Genomic DNA, 21,360 nt, shown 5'->3' with positions numbered 1-21,360 from the left:
TCAACTGTATATATGATTAAAAAAAAAAAAAAATACCCCACAGAATATATGTGAAGTGGGATGACACACAACCATCAACCTTCACCGTAATGGGAGATTTCAGCCCAATCTCTGGTTTGGCTGATTCGGCTTTAAGCCATTCCATCCAGAGGAACCACAGAGACCAGACAATTTTCGTTCCACTGGAAATCCTTCTAGGAGCTCAGTATGCCCAAAGAGAAGTCTTACTGAGTTATAGGCCCTCTTGCCCTCAGTCCTACAGACACTCATTAGATAAACTATTTTAAATTAACTTTTCCAGGTTGAAATCTTAGCATATTAAAAAAAAAAAATCTTCATCTTTCTAAGCATATGCATAACCCTGTAAATACTTTTTGTACTACTGACCAAGGTAAAGGTGATTTTCTAAAATGCTAGGTAAAGAGATTATTACTATTTTAAGTAAAATATTGCAGAAGAATGCTTTAAGGTAATAAACTGCAGTATTTACCTTTTAGCACTAAAAATAAAACCATGTGCAACCGAACCTGAGCCAAGGCCATTTACATGGCCTTTATTTAAGTGTTAAACTAACACTATGGAAGATGTAGTCCTATATTTAAAGGGATACAGTGGCTCATGCCATTCTTATTATATTCCGATATCCAAATACTCTAAATCTCCTAATACCCAGAGCTCAGGGCTACCCAATTTAAAATGTCCTGTGACATTGAACAGGCTGAGGAAAATAATCGTCATTTTCTTTTAGCCAAAGAATGATTAAGCTGATTTATCTGGGAGCTCTAAGCTCTGGAACAATTCATAATACCCCCAAAGTAACATCAGGTATGTTTTATGCTATTTATGATCATTTTGAATATACTGGTACAGTTTTTAATAACACATTTCATTTACCTGTAATCAATGACTTATATATAAAATTAAATGTCAGCACAAGGTCCTCTATCTTGGTACAGTTCAATTAATTCTACTTCTTTGTTCCTCCCCATATGGTGTTGCATCACTCCTTCCTGGCTGGGCTGATTTCTCTGGACTTTTTAATTCTATCTTCTCACACAAACAGCTTGTACTAATACTCCTTGGATCTGGCCATCCAGGTCCCAGATCTCTGATTCCCTTTCTAACGATAGCACACCCCACCACCAGTGGGGCAGCAACCGACGAAGACAAAGCATGTTTCGGGCACAAGCATTACTTGTTGCTTTGGTAGATCTCTCCACATGCAATCTGATCAGTACAGGGACCAGGGAGTCGCTAAATCACATTATGAACGCAGGCATGCATCCATGGAATGTCGAGTACCTGTCATCCATCACAGGGACCAGATGAGCCTGAGACTTCTCAGTACTGACTGGCAAGCCAGAGGAAGAAGCCTGCCCCTCCAGGGTCCCACGATGCTCTTTCTGAATGACATCAACATCACAGATCTTTTGCTTCAGCTGCTGGATTTCATGTTCCAACCTACAGAGACAGGAGCCACATGAATTCATTCGTTAACAGTATTTCCCGAGCATCTTTGCTATGTTAGACATTGTTCCAAAAACCATAGGGAATCCAGACAAAAACCCAACATGCAAAGAGCCTTACTTTCTAGTAGAAAAGGTGCCACATACGTTTAAGACAAGTATGAGGTGATAAAAGGCCACAAAGCTCCAAGTGTCTAGAGGCTGGAGGGAATTCTACCATCAAGGCCATAGATATTCCCAGTGCGTTCCAGGGAAGTCCTCAGAGGGGGATGTACAGGTTGCTGAACCCCTTAACCCTGCTTCAACAGAACAGTTGATTATTGACCACATATTGGGACTTCACTAAATATTTCTTGACGAAAGAAATCTATGCTCTGAAGAGTTTTTAAAATGACCAACCAAGGAGGATCTCCATGGTCAAGGCAGTTCTAAGCTGAGTCTTAAGAGGCCAGTGGGAATCTGAACTTTTGGAAATGATGATGGAAGGTTCTCTAGGTACAAAAGCAATATGAATGAAGGTGCTAAGCTGAGCAAACAAGAAACCCACTTTGGCTAAGGTAGAGGGTGTGGGAAAGGGGAGCAGAGTAGGAAAGACAGAACTAGGAAAGCAGGTTGAGTATGGCAGAAATTAAAATAACCCCCGAACTGTGGGACCAAACACGTATCTCCAATAACAATACATCTACATGAGGTCAAATGAGCGGAAGGCCGTTTTTTCTACCGGCTGAGGCATGCTTAAATCCAGAGCCATCAGGCTAGAATGGCCAAGTTTGCAAATAAATTTGGCCTCAGGGAGCGTAAGATCTGGTTAAGGTCTGTAGTCACTCACTATGTGAACCTGGGCAAGTTATTTAAATCTGAGTCTTGATATCTTCATGTATCAAATGAAAGTCAATTAGTCTCTCTACGTTCCTTCGGCCCCCAAAATCAGAAATTCTAGATTCAGATGCTGATATACCATGATGTGCCCAGCCCCCCGGTATCACCGGCAGCAACTTGACTGGTCTATCCTGAAAATAAAAGCCAAGTTCTTAACTCCTAGACATGTGATCGTGGGGTCATGAGAGTTAGCACTCACGGGTTTCACAGAACGCACTGCCCAGCTTAACTCAGCCTTCTGTCTACTGATTAGCAAATACTTGCTGAGCATCAGCTTGCATACTACATAATATTTTCAAAGGAGGAGATAATATACATAAAAGTGGGATATAAGGGGTCAAATGGTGGGCAAAGAACCAGGGAACAATATGAACCCGTTCTCAGAGAAGGCAAAGAAAATGAGCCACACGGAAGTAGGTAATTACCACCGTTTATAATTAAGAAGATGCCTACTGAGGTTGTCCAGGGAAGAGGCAGTTGAAAAGGCTGGACAGAGCAAATGGGGTTTGAGTGGGGCTCTGAAGGTCAAGCAGGATTTACATGGGTGGCAAGGGACAAACTGGGCAACTCAAGAAAGGGTCGCAGCACTGTAAAGAGCAGGTGCAGCAGCTGTGCGGTCAGTAGCCAAGAAACCAAAGTGGTTAAGAGTTGGATGGTAAATAGACCTAGGTTCCAGTTGCTACGTTCCACTTTCTAACTGTGTGACATGGTCCTCCCACTGCTGCATAACCACTGCAGGCTTCAATCTGCTCATTGATAAACTGGGGATGCTGGCACTCTCTTCACTTGAAGAGTAAATGATAACGCACATAGGGCATTTACCACAGAGGCTGGGTGCAGGATCATTTTTCATCATCATCACTAATATTATTTCTACTACTACTCTATTTATTAAAAAGCTCCGACCATCTGCTTCTGTTCTGACCCCACACGGGGAAGGGAATTCCTGCTCAGGTGACAGAGGGCTTTTCAAGTTGTAGAGAAGCTGCCTGATGTATGCCATTGGGGCAGCTGCAATGAACAGGCGGTGGGAAAAAGGCAGCAAAGTGGATTCAAACTCCTTCGTAAAGCACTGAGAAGCCAACAGGAAAGCCAAGTTTAGGGCACTGTTGTCCACTCTGGTCCCGTGTGAATTGAATTTAATATTTCATATTTGTGGAATTTTCCAAATGGCAAATCAAGTGGGCCCTGGCCGAGCCATAAGAACCCTGGAAGAAAGTAAAGCACAGCAGACATTCCCACAGAAAGCGGCAGACGCACAGCAATGAGAGCAAAGAGATCGCGGCTTGTCAGCCTGAATCACGCAGGCCTCAGCGAAGACTTTTCCATCAAAACACATTAAGCTAAGAGTCTCCTTTGCAGGGCTCCTGGAAGAATGCTGACATGGGGAAATCACTTCTGTGGAAATGGCAATACTGCTCCCACTATTACGGAGTATTAATACTAAACGCCCAGGAAGTGGAGCCGGTTGACAAAAGCCAGAGACATCAAGCTAAAAGCTCATGCAGCAATCTTCTGCACACTGCAGGGAACAAATTGAGAGCGTGCCCTCCACTGCTTTAAATTTCTAGGGCTGGAGATTTGTCCGGCAGTTCCATTTACATAACATACCTGCAATCATTTTCTTAAACCTCCGACCTATTTCTCTGAAGTCATAACATTATGGTTTTTGACTGTAATTTTGTTGCTCTGTTTTGCCTCAGGGAATCACCAGGGACTGATTGTGAATACAAACCACCGTCTACAAGCAGATCATTTGAAAAGAAGGTTTTCCTGACCTCTTCAGGCAAGACGGCAGATGAGGCTTCAACACCTCACAGTAGGTAGGTATTGCCTTGTCATGAACAATTGATCCCCTGTCTCTGCCCAAATGTCAGGCTGGGGTCTTAGGGGCCATGAGCTTCTCAGGAGATGCTGTGGGTGGGAAGTACAGCAGACAGGCTGGTTCAAGGCCCTCCAATCAGGCTTCAGGTGAAGATCTCACCTGAAGCAAGGGTCTGGGGCTAAAAGAAAATGCATACACCCTGATCTCGTCCCCCCACTTCTTGTAGGCGAGGACAGAGTCCCAGAGAAGAAACACCCTGCTTAGTGAGGTCGGAAGGGACTGGGTCCAGGAACGAACCTCCATGGCCAGACCCCAAACTAGGTGCTGTTCACACACCAGTGACATCAGCCTTTCTGGGAATTTTGGCATTACATCTGCAGGGCCACCAGAAAAAGTGCTCTCAAATTCATGCATCTATTCATTTTGAGAACCTACTGCCTGGTAAGCATGGCGACAGGGAATAGGTACAGAAAGAGAACCAATACCCTTCCTTACCATGAAAATAGTTCTAGTTTGCTGGTTTTATTTTTCATAACACCAAAAATAGTATCAGATAATATAAATCATCATAAAGGAAGATACCATTGTGTTCAGAACCATTTGAAAGTTTTGCTTGTTTCCTTTGTTTGCTTTTTAAATACACAATTGTGAGGCCTCCCCTCAAATATTGAGAATCTATAGAGGTGGGACAAGTTTCTTTTTTTTTTTAGTTCCCTACCAGGTATCGAAATCAGTATACTATATGCAACCGGTAAACTCAGGGATGATGCTTTATTGTAACAAGTGCTCGTCACAGAGAAGCTGTGAAGCCACTGCTGAGGGAGGACAGGGAAGAGGGGAGGAAATAGATGGGAGGAGGGAGAGAGGATGGTCGAGGGAGGGAGGAAGGAAGGGAGGACAGAGGAAGGGACGGAGGGAGGGAGAGGGACAGGGAGTAAGAAAAGGAAGGAACAAAGGAAGGAAAAAAGAAGAGAAAGAAAGGAAGAGAAGAAAGAATTTAAAAAGGAGAAGGAAAGGGAAGGGGAGGGAAAGGAAGAGGGAGAGTTGGGGAGAGAAGGCAGAAGGAAGAAAGGAATCAGGGCGTGAAGCTTTCTCGACCTTTTGTGTTTATCAAAATATTAAAACATACACATTCCATAGGTCAGTGGGGTAATGGATAAGGGCTTTATGTTTGTGTGATTTTTTGTTGTTGTTGCTCCCAGATTTAGGCCCAAGATTCTAAAACAAGGATACTAAGGAGGAATAAAAGAATGTTTAGAGGTCTTTGTCTTAAAAAAAAAAAAAAAATTAGGTGTGGTAAAAATAAGTATCTGTCTGTGCATTAGAGAATATAAAGGTTAAAAGAATTACTTTAAAAAAAAAGTGAGAGACACGCCATAAAGAGTAGGAACCAAGCAGCCATTTGGCACGTACTACATGGCCATGGTTTCCCCTTCCACCTCTCACCTCTCCTGGTCCTTCCCGAGGGCTTCCTGGTCAGGTGCCAGGCCGGTCGGGAGCCCAGCCTGCAGGTTGCTGCTGCTGTCCGCAGTGGGGACCTTCTGCCTCTGCTCTTCCATCTCCAGGCCCAGGGTGGAACGCCTCTGCAAGGCGGAGTGCCTCCTCTCCAGGCTGGCCACTGCCTGCTCCAGTGCCTCTCTCTGCTGCTTCTCCCGGGATTCGAGAATCTCCTTTTCCTTTTTCCTCACTTTCTCTTCCTGACGTGCGATGTTGGCAGTGAATTCGAACGTGGCTTGCAGCTTTTGCAGCTGGCTCGCGTTGGCTTGGTACTGCGTAAGTTGTTCTTCTTTTTCTTCCATTTCTTTTTCTACTTGATAGAGCGTGTTATCTAAGCTGAGAGGGCCTCTCTCAAGGATCTCAAATGCTCTCTGCTTTTCTTCCAACAAAGCTGGTAGATGATTTTGCAGGAGGTACCGTAGCTGGCGTTCTTTATACTGCAGCCTGTGCTCCACCGGCTTTATTTTCTCTAAATCTTGAGCCATCTGGGTGACATGTTGGACACTAGCGTCATTTTTTCCCAACAACCTAGATTCATCTCTATTTTCACATTTTAAATGCTCCAGGATTTCCTGTTCTTCTTCAACTTCTTTCTTCAGGAGGTCTTTCTGATGAACCAGGTCCTTCTCCAAGTTCCCTAGCTTGACTAGTTGCCTTCTCTTGAACTCTAAGAAATGCAACTGAGCTTGTCGTAGTTCCTCCCCATCATCATCCCCTTCGGCCCGTGCTTCCTTGGCCCGCAGGAGGGCCTCCCGGATGTCCTCTAGGTCTCTCTTCTCCTCCTCCACACGCTGGACCTCGCCTCGCTGCAGCAGGTGGATCATCTCCTGCTTCTCTCGGATCTGCTCTTCGAGATGAGCCACGAGCATGAACTGCTCCTGTTCTTGCTCTTCCAGTCTCTTCTTCTCCAGTTCGAGCTTGGCATACTGTTCATCTTTTTCCTTTCTGAGCCAGTCCAGTTCTCGAAATATCTGCATTTTCTCGGCCTTCTCATCGTTGTTGAGCTCTTGGAGCCACTGGAGTTCTTCCTTGACAGAGAGAAAGCTCTCCTCCACTTGTTTCTTCTTCTGCACTTCCATCTCCTGCTGCTCCCTCAGCCTCTCCTCTTCAAACTTTTCCTTCTCAGCCAGCAGATCCTTCAGCTTGCTCTCGATGTGGAAGCTGCGGCGTTTGAGGCTCTCCTCCTGCTTGCGGATCTGGCGCTGCACGATTTCCGTCTCCTTACGCTGCGTCTCCACCTCCTGCTGCATCCGCTCCAGTTCAGCCTTGTCTGATTTCTGCTTTTCCTCCATTTCTTCTATGAGTTTCCTAAAATGCAAAATGCCAACTGATCATCTGATCACTGCGTTTAAATGTTGCTCTAACTTTCCCTTAACTGAAATGTTCTGAAAATGAAGACACAACATAAAGCCAAACCCTTCATTAAAATAAAAAAGAGGAATTTTTTTCATTCTTTAACTGTCTAACGTATCATTTGCCTAGTCTCCCGAAGTAGCCTCTGATATCATTTCTTTATAAGCCTAAAATCATAATGTGTTATGCATGATATAATTTAAAAAGCCCTGAGCTCAAAGAGAAAGAACCATGCTCAATTTAAATTTAAATGTGAATAATTTTATTCAACCTAATGACTAAAACTCAGGAGAAGTTCCATTACAAGATGACATTAAATAAAAATGCTTATGCTGGGAGGGGGGCCAAGATGGCGGACTAGGTGGACGCTCCCGCGGATCCCTCTTGCAACAAAGACTCGGAAAAACAAGGGAATCGATCACATACATAACAATCTATGAACTCTGAACAACAAACACAGACTTAGAGACGGAGGACGAACAAATACGGGCAGACAGCGACTGTTTTCAGAACTAGGAGCCAGCGCACCAGCTGACTACTTGGAAAATCTAGTTTCCCAGTGATGGCTCGGAGACAGCAGTCCATATCAAACCACATAAAGAAACAGACCATGACAGCTTCTCCAACCCCCCAAACAAAAGAATCAAAATCTTTCCCAAATGAAGATACAATCCTGGAATTATCAGATACAGAATATAAAAAACTAATTTACAAAATGCTTAAAGATATCACGAATGAAATTAGGATAAATGCAGAAAAAGCCAAGGAACACACTGATAAAACTGTTGAAGAACTCAAAAAGATTATTCAAGAACATAGTGGAAAAATTAACAAGTTGCAAGAATCCATAGAGAGACAGCATGTAGAAATCCAAAAGATTAACAATAAAATTACAGAATTTGACAACGCAATAGAAAGTCAGAGGAGCAGACTCGAGCAATTAGAATGTAGACTGGGACTTCTGGAGGACCAGGGAAACAACACCAACATAGCTGGAAAAAAATCAGATAAAAGAATTAAAAAAAATGAAGAAACCCTAAGAATCATGTGGGACTCTATCAAGAAGGATAACTTGCGAGTGATTGGAGTCCCAGAACAGGGAGGGGGGACAGAAAACACAGAGAAAATAGTTGAAGAACTCCTGACACAAAACTTCCCTGACATCATGAAAGAAGAAAGGATATCTATCCAAGATGCTCATCGAACCCCATTTAAGATTGATCCAAAAAGAAAAACACCAAGACATATCATCATCAAACTTGCCAAAACCAAAGACAAACAGAAAATTTTAAAAGCAGCCAGGGAGAAAAGAAAGGTTTCCTTCAAGGGAGAATCAATAAGAATAAGTTCAGACTACTCAGCAGAAACTATGCAGGCAAGAAGGGAATGGGACGACATATACAGAGCACTAAACGAGAAAAACTGCCAACCAAGGATCATATATCCAGCAAAACTCTCTCTGAAATATGAAGGAGAAATTAAGATATTTACAGATAAACACAAGTTTAGAGAATTTGCAAAAACTAAACCAAGACTGCAAGAAATGCTAAAGGAGATTGTTTGGCCTGATGACCAATAATATCAGGTACCAGCACAATACAAGGTCACAAAACAGAACGTCCTGATATCAACGCAACTCAAACAGAGAAAGCACAAAAACAAACAAATTAAGACTAATTCTAAAAAATAAATAAATAAACAAAATAATACACACAACAGGAAATCATGGAAATCAATAGCTAAACGATCAAAATAATCAAAAAGAGGGACTAAATATAGGAGGCTTTGAACTGCCAGATGGAGAGTGATACAAGGCGAAATAGAAGGATACAAGTTAGGGTTTTACTTAGAAAAATAGGGGTAAATAAAAAGGTAACCACAAAAAGGAATATCAATTCCATAACTCAAGAAAAAAGCCAAGAAAAACGTAACGACTCAATAAACACAAAGTTAAACATTATGAAAATGAGGATCTCACAAGCTACTAAGAAAAACGTCTCAGCACAAAAAAGCATGTGGAAAAATGAAATGGCCAACAACACACATAAAAAGGCATCAAAATGACAGCACTAAAAACTTACTTATCTATAATTACGCTGAATGTAAATGGACTAAATGCACCAATAAAGAGACAGAGAGTCACGGACTGGATAAAAAAACACGATCCATCTATATGCTGCCTACAAGAGACACACCTTAGACTTAGAGACACAAACAAACTAAAACTCAAAGGATGGAAAAAAGTATATCAAGCAAACAATAAGCAAAAAAGAAGAGGAGTAGCAATATTAATTTCTGACAAAATAGACTTTAGACTTAAATCCGCCACAAAGGATAAAGAAGGACACTATATAATGATAAAAGGGACAATTGATCAGGAAGACATAACCATATTAAATATTTACGCACCTAATGACAGGGCTGCAAGATACATAAATCAAATTTTAACAGAATTGAAAAGTGAGATAGACACCTCCACATATATAGTAGGAGACTTCAACACACCACTTTCGGAGAAGGACAGGACATCCAGTAAGAAGCTCAACAGAGACACGGAAGACCTACTTACAACAATCAACCAACTTGACCTCATTGACTTATACAGAACTCTCCACCCAACTGCTGCAAAATATACTTTTTTTTCTAGCGCACATGGAACATTCTCTAGAATAGACCACATATTAGGGCATAAAACAAATCTTTGCAGAATCCAAAACATCGAAATATTACAAAGCATCTTCTCAGACCACAAGGCAATGAAGCTAGAAATCAATAACAGAAAAACTAGGGAAAAGAAATCAAATACTTGGAAAATGAACAATACCCTCCTGAAAAAAGACTGGGTTATAGAAGACATCAAGGAGGGAATAAGGAAATTCTTAGAAAACAACGAGAATGAAAATACTTCCTATCAAAACCTCTGGGACACAGCAAAAGCAGTGCTCAGAGGCCAATTTATATCGATAAATGCACACATACAAAAAGAAGAAAGAGACAAAATCAGAGAACTGTCCCAACAACTTGAGCAAATAGAAAGTGAGCAACAAAAGAATCCATCAGGCACCCGAAGAAAACAAATAATAAAAATTAGAGCTGAACTAAATGAATTAGAGAACAGAAAAACAATTGAAAGAATTAACAAAGCCAAAAGCTGGTTCTTTGAAAAAATTAACAAAATTGATAAACCATTGGCTAGACTGACTAAAGAAAAACAGGAAAGGAAACAAATAACCCGAATAAGAAACGAGAAGGACCACATCACAACAGAACCAAATGAAATCAAAAGAATCATATCAGATTACTACATAAAATTGTACTCTAACAAATTTGAAAACCTAGAAGAAATGGATAAATTCTTGGAACAACACTACTTACCTAAACTAACACATACAGAAGTAGAACAACTAAATAGACCCATAACAAAAAAAGAGATTGAAATGGTAATCAAAAAACTCCCAACAAAAAAAAGTCCTGGCCCAGATGGCTTCACTGCAGAGTTCTACCAAACCTTCAGAGAAGACTTAACACCATTACTATTGAAGGTATTTCAAAGTATAGAAAAAGACGGAATACTACCCAACTCATTCTATGAAGCCACCATCTCCCTGATACCAAAACCAGGTAAAGACATTACAAAAAAAGAAAATTTTAGACCTATATCCCTCATGAACATAGATGCAAAAATCCTTAATAAAATTCTAGCCAATAGAATCCAACAACACATCAAAAAAATAATTCACCCTGATCAAGTGGGATTTATACCAGGTATGCAAGGCTGGTTTAATATCAGAAAAACCATTAATGTAATCCATCACATAAATAAAACAAAAGACAAAAACCACATGATCTTATCAATTGATGCAGAAAAGGCATTTGACAAAGTCCAACACCCATTTATGATAAAAACTCTCACCAAAATAGGAATTGAAGGAAAATTCCTCAACATAATAAAGGGCATATATGCAAAGCCAACGGCCAATATCACTCTAAATGGAGAGAACCTGAAAGCATTTCCCTTGAGAACGGGAACCAGACAAGGATGCCCTTTATCACCGCTCTTATTCAACATCGTACTTGAAGTCCTAGCCAGGGCAATTAGGCTAGACAAAGAAATAAAGGGTATTCAGATTGGTAAGGAGGAAGTAAAGCTATCACTATTTGCAGATGACATGATCCTATACATGGAAAACCCTAAGAAATCCTCCAGAAAACTACTGAAACTAATAGAAGAGTTTGGAAGAGTCTCAGGATATAAAATAAACATACAAAAATCACTTGGATTCCTCTACATCAACAAAAAGAACACCGAAGAGGAAATAACCAAATCAATACCATTCACAGTAGCCCCCAAGAAGATAAAATACTTAGGAATAAATCTTACCAAGGAAGTAAAAGACCTATACAAAGAAAACTATAAAACTCTGCTACAAGAAATTCAAAAGGACACGCTTAAATGGAAAAACATACCCTGCTCATGGATAGGAAGACTCAACATAGTAAAAATGTCTGTTCTACCAAAAGCCATTTATACATACAACGCACTTCCAATCCAAATACCAATGTCATACTTTAAGGGAATAGAGAAACAAATCACTAACTTCATATGGAAAGGAAAGAATCCCCGGATAAGCAAAACATTACTGAAAAAGAAGAAGAAAGTGGGAGGCCTCACCCTACCTGATTTCAGAACCTATTATATAGCTACAGTAGTCAAAACAGCCTGGTACTGGTACAACAACAGGCACATAGACCAATGGAACAGAATTGAGAATCCAGATATAAATCCATCCACGTATGAGCAGCTGATATTTGACAAAGGACCAGTGTCAGTCAATTGGGGAAATAATAGTCTTTTTAACAAATGGTGCTGGCATACCTGGATATCCATTTGCAAAAGAATGAAACAGGACCCATACCTCACACCATGCACAAAAACTAACTCCAAGTGGATCAAAGACCTAAACATAAAGACTAAAACGATAAAAATCTTGGAAGAAAAAATAGGATCTACCCTAGGAGCCCTAATACAGGGCATAAACAGAATACAAAACATTACCAAAAATGATGAAGAGAAACCCGATAACTGGGAGCTCCTAAAAATCAAACACCTATGCTCATCTAAAGACTTCACCAAAAGAGTAAAAAGACCACCTACAGACTGGGAAAGAATATTCAGCTATGACATCTCCGACCAGCGCCTGATCTCTAAAATCTACATGATTCTATCAAAACTCAACCACAAAAAGACAAACAACCCAATCAAGAAGTGGGCAAAGGATATGAACACACATTTCACTAAAGAAGATATTCAGGCAGCCAACAGATACATGAGAAAATGCTCTCGATCATTAGTCATTAGAGAAATGCAAATTAAAACTACGATGAGATTCCATCTGACACCAACTAGACTGGCATTAATTCAAAAATCACAAAATAATAAATGTTGGAGAGGCTGCGGAGAGACTGGAACTCTCATACACTGCTGGTGGGATTGTAAAATGGTACAACCACTGTGGAAATCCATCTGGCGTTATCTTAAACAGTTAGAAATAGAACTACCATACAAACCAGAAATCCCACTCCTCGGAATATACCCTAAAAATACAAGACCCTTCACACAAACAGATATATGCACACCCATGTTTATTGCAGCTCTGTTTACAATAGCAAAAAGCTGGAAGCAACCAAGATGTCCATCAACGGACGAATGGGTAAATAAATTGTGGTATATTCACACAATGGAATACTACGCATCGATAAAGAACAGTGACGAATCTCTGAAACATTTCATAACATGGAGGAATCTGGAAGGCATTATGCTGAGCGAAATGAGTCAGTTGCAAAAGGACAAATATTGTATAAGACCACTATTATAAGATCTTGAGGAATAGAAAAAACGGAAAAGAACACATACTTTTGTGGTTACAAAGGGGGGAGGGAGGGAGGGAGGGAGGGAGAGGGCTTTTTATTGATCAATCTGTAGATGGGAACTGCTTTGGGTGAAGGGAAAGACAACACTCAAAACAAGGAAGGTCAGCCTAATTGGACAGGATTAAAAGTAAAGAGGTTTCCGAGATAAAATGAAAGCTTCAAAGGATAGCGAAGCAGGGGCTGGGGTCTGGGGAACTTGGTTTGAGAGGACTTCTAAATCAATGGGCAAAACAATTCTATTATGAAAACACTCTGCATCCCACTTTGAATTGTGGCACCTGGGGTCCTAAATGCCAACAAGCAGCCATCTAAAATACATTAATTGGTCTCAACCCACCGGGAGCAAAGGCAAAGGAAGAACACCAAGGTCACACGACAACTAAGAACCCAAGAGACAGAAAGGGCCACTTGAACCAGAGACCTACAATATCCTGAGACCAGAAGAACAAGTTGGTGCCCGGCCACAATCGATGTCTGCCCTGTCAGGGAGCACAAGAGACAACTCCTGAGGGAGCAGGAGACCAATGGGATACAGACCCCAAATTCTCATTAAAAGACCACACCTAATGGTATGATTGCGACTAGAGGAATCCCAGAGACAATGCTCCCCAGAACTTCTGATGGCACAGGACAGGAACCAACCCCGAAGACAAATCATCAGGCATGAAAAGGACTGGTCAGTGGGGGGGAGAGAGATACTGATGAAGAGCGAGCTAATTAAATCAGGTGGACACGGGAGAGTGTGTTGGCAACTCTTGACTGGAGGGGGGATGGGAAGATAGAGAGAGATGGAAGAAGGTAAAATTGGCACGAAACGAGAGACTGTAAGGGCTGACTCAATAGGGGGAGAGCAAGTGGGAGAATGGAGTAAGATGTATGTAAACCTACATGTGACAGACTGATTGGAATGGTAAATGTTCACTTGAAGCTTAATAAAAATTAAAAAAAAAAAAAAAAAATGCTTATGCTGCCCTCATCTCACGGGGGTCAAATATCAAAGTCAAGAAAATTGACAGTTCATTGTTCCAACTCAAATAACTACATGTTATTTAGCATTTAATCACAGATAAATGGTGCTTACCAATGACCCAAAATATTAGTTTATTGATGTATAACATTGAAAATAACCAGACTCTTCATCAGAATACTCAACTGCACAATTCTGGGGATTATATGTTATGTGCTATCTCGAGTGTAAAAATTACGCCTAAAAACCAAACCAAAAACATGTTGCCGTCGAGTCGATATTGACTCACAGCCACCCTATAGGACAGAATAGAGCTTCCCATAGGGTTTCCAGGGAGCGGTTGGTGGATTTCAACTGCCTAGCAGCCAAGCTCTTAACCACTGTGCCACCAGGGCTCCAAATTATGCCTACTGGGAGCTAAATCAATGTTTCAGAGCCAACATGGCCTCCCAAGCAAGAACACAAGTCTGTAAGCGGATCAGTGAGTGGCCTCCAGCTCCTGGCCCCCCTAAGATCTAGCGGGTGTGATGCTGGAAACCAAACCAATTCATCTGTGACACCTGAACTCCAGCTTCTAGAAAATAAATACCCAGTCTGCAGGTTGCCTATAGGCTTAGCTCCTAATCCAATATCTATCATTTGTCCATTTCTTGGCTTGTTAAGTAAAACAGAAAAAAAGAAAAGCAGACAGTATTTACAGTATGTATTGAACAAAGAATTACATTCGTAACATATAAAGAACTCCTTAAGTCAATTAAACAAACACACACATACTCCAAGAGAAAAGTGGGTGAAGAATATGAAGGAGCAAGTCATACAAGGGGTAGTACAAATGGCCAATCAATAAAAATAAAGATGTTTAAAATGCAGAGAAATATAAAAGAAAGGAAATCTGTCATTCTTTTGGCTTTTTCAAAACTCAAAGGATATCGTTCAGAGAAGCTACACCTTTGAGACACATTTTTTAAAGTATATATGTGGTATGTTAAATTTAATTGGTGTATTAAATTTGCCTGCTGACTGTTCCCCCTTTCTCACAAATATCTACAGATGAACTATTAACAAAATTCAAACATTAAGTCAAACCAACCGGCTACCAAGAAATGACCTAAAGCCATTAGACATGTAACTAACAGACAGAGGGCAAGAAGGAGGTACTGACACAGACATAGATGAAATCAGGCCAGGACACGAACACCGGAATCCAACAACTAAAACTCATATTCCACGTGGCTTACCTTTTACTCTCTAATTTTTCAAGTTCTTCACGCTGCTGCCTCTCAAATTCAAGTCTAAGAAAAGCAAATGAAAATGAGTCATTTTCTTAAAGAGTTTTTCTCACTCTCTGTATATAGAGTCACACATACTGCAAAGAACATCAGTTTTTCAAGTATTATTTTAATTACCATAGATTAGCAAGCTTTATGATGTATTCTTTGCTCTATGGCTATATTAGAAATTAGGTATGCTTTTGAGTGCTTGAATTCAGACTGAAAAGAAAACATCTTATTTAAAGGAAAATAACAAAACATCACTGTATCGAAAAGGTAGAGTTAGATAAGATTTCTAAATGATAAGCATGCCTACTCCTGCCAGCTTACACACTGATGTGAGTATATAAAAATGGAGCATCTCTACCTTAGACAGATGGGTCCTTTCATAGGGAAAAGACTGCCAGGGAGATAGAGAGGGAGAGAGAGAAAGCACAGGCATCAGTTAAGAAAAAAATTAACGGGAAACATCAAGAGAAAAGCAATAAAGTACTTAAAAGCCAGGAGCCATGCACAAATTGAAAGATCTTTTTATAAATATCACATTGCCCAATCATTTCTGAAGCAAATACTCCAAAGGTTAGCTCTGTTACATTTGCATACTTCACACATGATAATAATCATAACACTGATAATAACTGAGTACCAAAAATAACTGAGAGCAGTAGTCAAATTTGTATTTTTTCTACTTTTTAGTTATTCTGTGTGTAGGTTCGGCAAGATTCTCCATAACTAGTAGTTGTGTGATACGGAAGTTACGGGAGGTTATACAGATTGTGAATAGATTTACTACTGTGGAGTTCGGTTGTTGAGAATTTTAAAATAATGCTCTAAAATACTGATAATAGAAGTCAATTTCTTCCCAAATATTAGATTTAATTATTGCAAGATTTCATTATTTCCATTAAATAGCATGCATTGAAATTCTTAAACTCATACCTCGTGATGATATGATGAATGGCAGACACAGTTACAAAACCGAACTGTGGAAAAACTGCAAATCTTTCTCTTTGGATAATGTGGAAACCCAGATTGGCAGAAGAGTTACTTTCAAGACAGATCTTGCCCCTGTCCCCATGGGGCTCCCACTCAAGGTGGCTTTTGTAAGTAGAACTGAGTACCTATTATGTGGCACATTCCATGTTAAGTGATTTCCATGTTGTGTTACTTTGGTCTCTAGCAAACCTTTAACATAGCAAATTGTATCTCCATTTTATAGATGAGGAACTCAAAGCTTAAAATGTTAAACTTAGAATGGAAATACGTGACGGAGCCATGATTTGAATCCAAGATAATCTGCTTCCAAAATACACTACATTAACTCATTTTATAAGCACTGCTCAAACTTGTCATATACAATAATTAGATTAATTCCTTCACTGAAACTTGTTTAGGCTTATATTTACCCTACTGTCAAAGAAAATAATTTGTAGCTTATTATAGGCATTGCCATCCACGAGAAATCAGTCACACAAATATGTATGAAAGGCATTTGCCAGTCACAGAGCCCAGGCATTCCATAAAGCAGGTATTAAAAAAAGTTGCCAACTCAATTCCAACTCATGGCAACCCCAGACTTGTCAGAGTAGAACTGCGCTCCACAGGGTTTCAATGGCTTCTTTTTTGGAAGTAGATCTCCAGGCCTTTTGTTCAAGGCATCTCTGGGTGGATTCAAACCTCCAACCTTTTGGTTAGCAGCTGAACACGTTAACCATTTGCACCACCAAGGGACTGCCAAAGTAGGTATTAAAAAAGAAAAAAAAACCACTGCCGTTGAGTCGATTCCGAGTCACAGTGACCCTATAGGACAGAGTAGAACTGCCCCGTAGGGTTTCTAAGGCTGTACATCTTTATGGAAGCAGACTGCCACATCTTTCTCCCATGGAGTGGCTGAAGGGTTTGAACCGCTGACCTTCTGGTCAGCAGCTGAGCACTATAACCATTGGGCAACCAGGGATTCTAAAAAAAAAAAAAAAAACCATTTCCGTTGAGTCGGTTCCAGTTCATAGCGACCCTATTGGACAGAGTAGAACCTCCCCACAGGGTTCCAAGGAGCACCTGGTGGATTCAAACTACCAACCTTTAGGTTAGCAGCTGTAGCTTTCAACCACTATGCTATCAGAGTTTCCAAGTAGGTAAAGGCTTCATTACACTTAATATACGATCATTCTTTTATACAACAATAAACAGAACCTTGGGAAAGCTTCCTAGTGGATATTTTCAGACTTCAGTATAAGTTTAGTCTTTCTAAAGATACATAAAAAAAAAAAGATACATACATAATCAAAAAGAATCATTGGATAAAATACTTTTAAAACTAGAGAATTTCTCTAATGAAGTTGTGTTTAGTCTCAATTTTTATTTTTCTGTGAACAACAGCTCAATGTGACTCTGCCCTGATGATACATGAACCAAATGCTTCTCTGGGAGTTGGGAGATCTGAGTCTTAATATCTCCATCTACAATATGACATTATCATTGATCACCAACTTAGTGTAAACTAGCCAAGCACAGAGGATACAATGATCAGTAAGACAGATCTTGCCCCTGCCCCCATGGGGCTCCCACTCTGTGACAATAAACGTAACGGGTTCGTCCCAGTGTGTCATGAGGCATGGACAGTACAGATTCCAGAATTTGGTAGTAACTAGAACCCTCACAACTAGACTGATAAACAACATCATGACAAATGGAGAAAAAAATTAAATTGTCAACGATTTCATTCTACTTGGATCAATAATCAACGCTCATGAAAGCAGCAGTCAAGAAATCAAACAACATATTGCCTTGAGCCAATATGCTGCAAAAGACTGCTTTACAGTTTTAAAAAGCAAAGATGTCACTTTAATGATTAAGGTGTGCTTAACCCAGGTCATAATCTTTCCAATCACCTCATATGCACACAAAAGTTGGACAATGTAAAAGGAAGAAAGAAGAACTGATGCAGCCGAACTGTGATGCTGGTGAAGAATACTGAATATACTGTGGACAGCCAGAAGAATGAACAAACCAGTCTTGGAAGAAGCACAGCCAGAATGCTCCTCAGAAGCAAGGACAGTGAGACTATGTCTCCCATACTTTGGGCATGTTATCAGGAGGGACCGGTCCCTGGAGAAGGACGTTACGCTTGGTAAAGCAGAGGGTCAGCTAAAAAGGGGAAGACCCTCAACGAGACGACACAACAGCCACAACAATAGACTCAAACATACCAACGATCAAGAAAATTGCACGGGACCGGGCAATATTTTGTTCTGTTGTGTATAAGGTCGCCACTAGTCAGAGCCAATTCAACAGCACCTAACAACAGAACAAGGCAAGATTCCTGAGGGAACTCGTATCTAAGCTTGTGTGCCGTTCTTTCTTACGAGCGCTAGTCCTCACGGTGATGGAGGTGAGGGTGGTGGCTGACATCCACTGACAATTCACTCTTACTCTCGCAATGGCCCTGTGAGGTAACTGTCACCATTATTCCCATTTTACTGATGTCAGTTGCCCTCAGGTTGATTCCGACTTGTGGCATGCCCATTTCATGCATGCAAACAGGCCACGCTGCTGGTAAATGGTGGAATCAGGCTTGACTCTAAGCCCACAGTTTCAATCCCTTCTTTATCCTGCCCCCAAGAAGATGAGCTCAGTTTTACACACGTTGGCAGGGAATGATGGGCCCTCATGTAAGGCTCGGAGTGTGCAGTTAGAGAGATACACAGAAGATCAGGAAAGGGCAGGCATATGAGGGAGAAGGTGTTTCAAGAAGAGGAAGGGATCAGTACTATGAAATGACATAGCAGGAGTGCCAAGTAAGATACCAAATCCACTGAATTTAGCAACATGGAAGTCACTGGGGCCTTGGAGACTGACAGGTAGGGGCAAAAGGCAGATTGCAGTGGGCCTAGGAGTGGTGGGAGGAAAGGCAAGAGACTGTGAGTATAGAAATGGTGTAAAGCTTTATTGATAATTTTAGTGTGATGGAGAGGTGGTAGTTTTAGGAGGATGGATCCTTATTTTAATAGATGGAAGAGACTTGTGCACACTTAAATCCTGGTATAAACAAATCAGAACAGAGGGAAGAGAAAAAAACTAGAGAGAGGCTGAGAATATTTGATGGACAGAGGTCCCTGAGCAGGGAGGAAAACAAACGGTAGAACAATGGCTAAGAGCAAGGGCTCTGGAATTAGTCTCTCTGAGCTCAAATCCTGGGAAAATCTCTTAACCTCTCTAAACCTCAATTTCCTTATTTGAAAACAGACTAAAAAATACTTGCAGTCCTCACTGGGTGAGAGGATCCACTAAGAGTACACACTGAGTGCTTAGCAGCTCATAACTATTAGCTATTAACTCTATGGGATCCACAGTACAGGTAGGGGGAGTTACCCCAAGAAAAGCAAAAGGGAAGTTCCACTATTGGGACAGGAAAGAAGTAGGAAAGGATGAATGCAAAACGGACCCATCCGTAGCTTTGGTGGAAGGAAGTTGAGGATGTTGTTCTCTTAGGACTTCTGTATGTTCTGTGAAGACTGAAACAAGGTCCCCTACAAGGAGTGGGGAGGTATAGCAATGGGGTTAGAAGTATGAGGAACATGGAGACAATCTGTAATATGTGACAGGACCAGTGGGCCAGAGAACTGGCATATAAAATAAAAAAGAATGGATGGGTATCACGCAAGCTTAGTGACCATCAATTTATAGAGGCACCAATTTGTGCTGATGAAGTTTGCTCTTATAGCATTGAGCTGAGCTGCCTGGGTATGGGTTCAGGAGACAGTTCATTGGCTCTAGAGTTGGGGAAGGGCCTTCTGAAGGTGCTGGGAAGAGGATGGCTCAAGCGATGGGGATGGGAACTTGACTGAACAGGGAAGTAAACAGGGACAAGACAAGGCATACAGGAGAAGATAAGAATTCACAGAAGTCTCTTGGCTGAAGAAGTGGGTATTACTTCAGTTACTAGACTGTAGGATGAACTATCCATGTGGAATCACCCAAGACAACAGCTGGACACAGAAAAGTTGTGAGCCTAGTGCCCAGAAGCAAATGCCTTAATGGCGAGGAGAAGACAGCAAAGACGGAGAGGCCGCAAGACTGAAGGGATCAGGAGTGCCTACACAGACTTCTATTAGAGGCTACGTGTTTACTAGTTGGAAACCCTGGTGGCGTAGTGGTTAGTGCCACAGCTGTTAACCAAGAGGTCGGCAGCTGGAATCCACCAGGCACTCCTTGGAAACTCTACAGGGCAGTTCTACTCTGTCCCATAGGGTCGCTATGAGTCGGAATTGACTTGACGGCAGTGGGTTTTTTTTTTTTTTTTTAAGTTTATTAATTAACTTTAAAATGCACCTCTTTTCATAATTCAGTGAGGATGATGATGATTTGACCAGTGAAGATGCTGTGAACATGTAAAGGTGTTAGTAGCTATTTGATTATTTCTATGTACATTTTTAAAAGAACTGTTTGTTCTTTTTGAAAGACTATAGTTTTGGACATTCTACCATCAAGGGCTAAGTGTAAAGCTTTTACGTCTTAAAAGAAAAAAATAGCAAATTTCAATAGACTGTAATATATAAGTGTGAGTGTGCCAATATCAAGGAAACAATGTCAAATACAATTGTATTTTAATGCGGCTTAATTTTAACCCATTTCCCATTGCTCTATAGTCAATTCCAACTCATCACAACCCTTTAGGACAGAGTAGAACTGCCCCACAAAGTTTCCAAGGCTGTAAGTTTTAAGGAAGGAGACTGCCGCACTGCCCCATAAAGTTTCCAAGGCTGTAAGTTTTAAGGAAGGAGACTGCCACACTGCCCCATAAAGTTTCCAAGGCTGTAAGTTTTAAGGAAGAAGACTGCCACATCTTTCTCCCATGGAGCAGCTGGTAGGTCTGAACCACCAACCTTTTGGTTAGCAGCTGAGTGCTTAACCACTGTACCACTAGGCTCCTTGGCTTCATTTTAAGCAAGTATAACTCACTATTTTAGTGTACTGGAATTATCTTTGGCCCCAAATGCTAATTTCCCAAATGTTATAATTAAAAGCTAAAACCACAAAAGGATATAATTTTTGCACCTATTTTTAGCATTTTAAAATGACATTTGTAAGTACACATAGTGTTAGGTCCAACAAAAAAGCACAGCATTCAACCTATTTTTATCAGAAACAGCCTTTTCTCTTGCATTCAAA

The 21,360-nt window shown here is 40.8% G+C and overlaps 1 protein-coding gene across 3 annotated transcripts in view; it reads right to left on the bottom strand.

Annotated features, from left to right (window-relative positions):
* LOC100656214 (kinesin-like protein KIF16B) overlaps positions 1 to 21,360 on the bottom strand; it is a 373,573-nt gene that overhangs the window by 142,299 nt on the left and 209,914 nt on the right. For all 3 annotated transcript variants that reach the window (XM_064275760.1, XM_064275759.1, XM_064275761.1), the window contains exons 18-20: positions 15,157 to 15,210; positions 5,617 to 6,975; positions 1,303 to 1,461 (exon numbers count right to left, since the gene is read on the bottom strand). In XM_064275760.1, the coding sequence (XP_064131830.1) occupies positions 1,303 to 1,461; positions 5,617 to 6,975; positions 15,157 to 15,210 (1,572 nt within the window). The remainder of the gene's footprint in view (positions 1 to 1,302; positions 1,462 to 5,616; positions 6,976 to 15,156; positions 15,211 to 21,360) is intronic.

The sequence above is a fragment of the Loxodonta africana genome, chromosome 24, assembly GCF_030014295.1.
Source record: "Loxodonta africana isolate mLoxAfr1 chromosome 24, mLoxAfr1.hap2, whole genome shotgun sequence".
Lineage (NCBI taxonomy): Eukaryota > Metazoa > Chordata > Mammalia > Proboscidea > Elephantidae > Loxodonta > Loxodonta africana.
The sequence above is the reverse complement of the archived record's forward strand: the minus strand, read 5'-3'. Positions and strand labels throughout refer to the sequence as shown.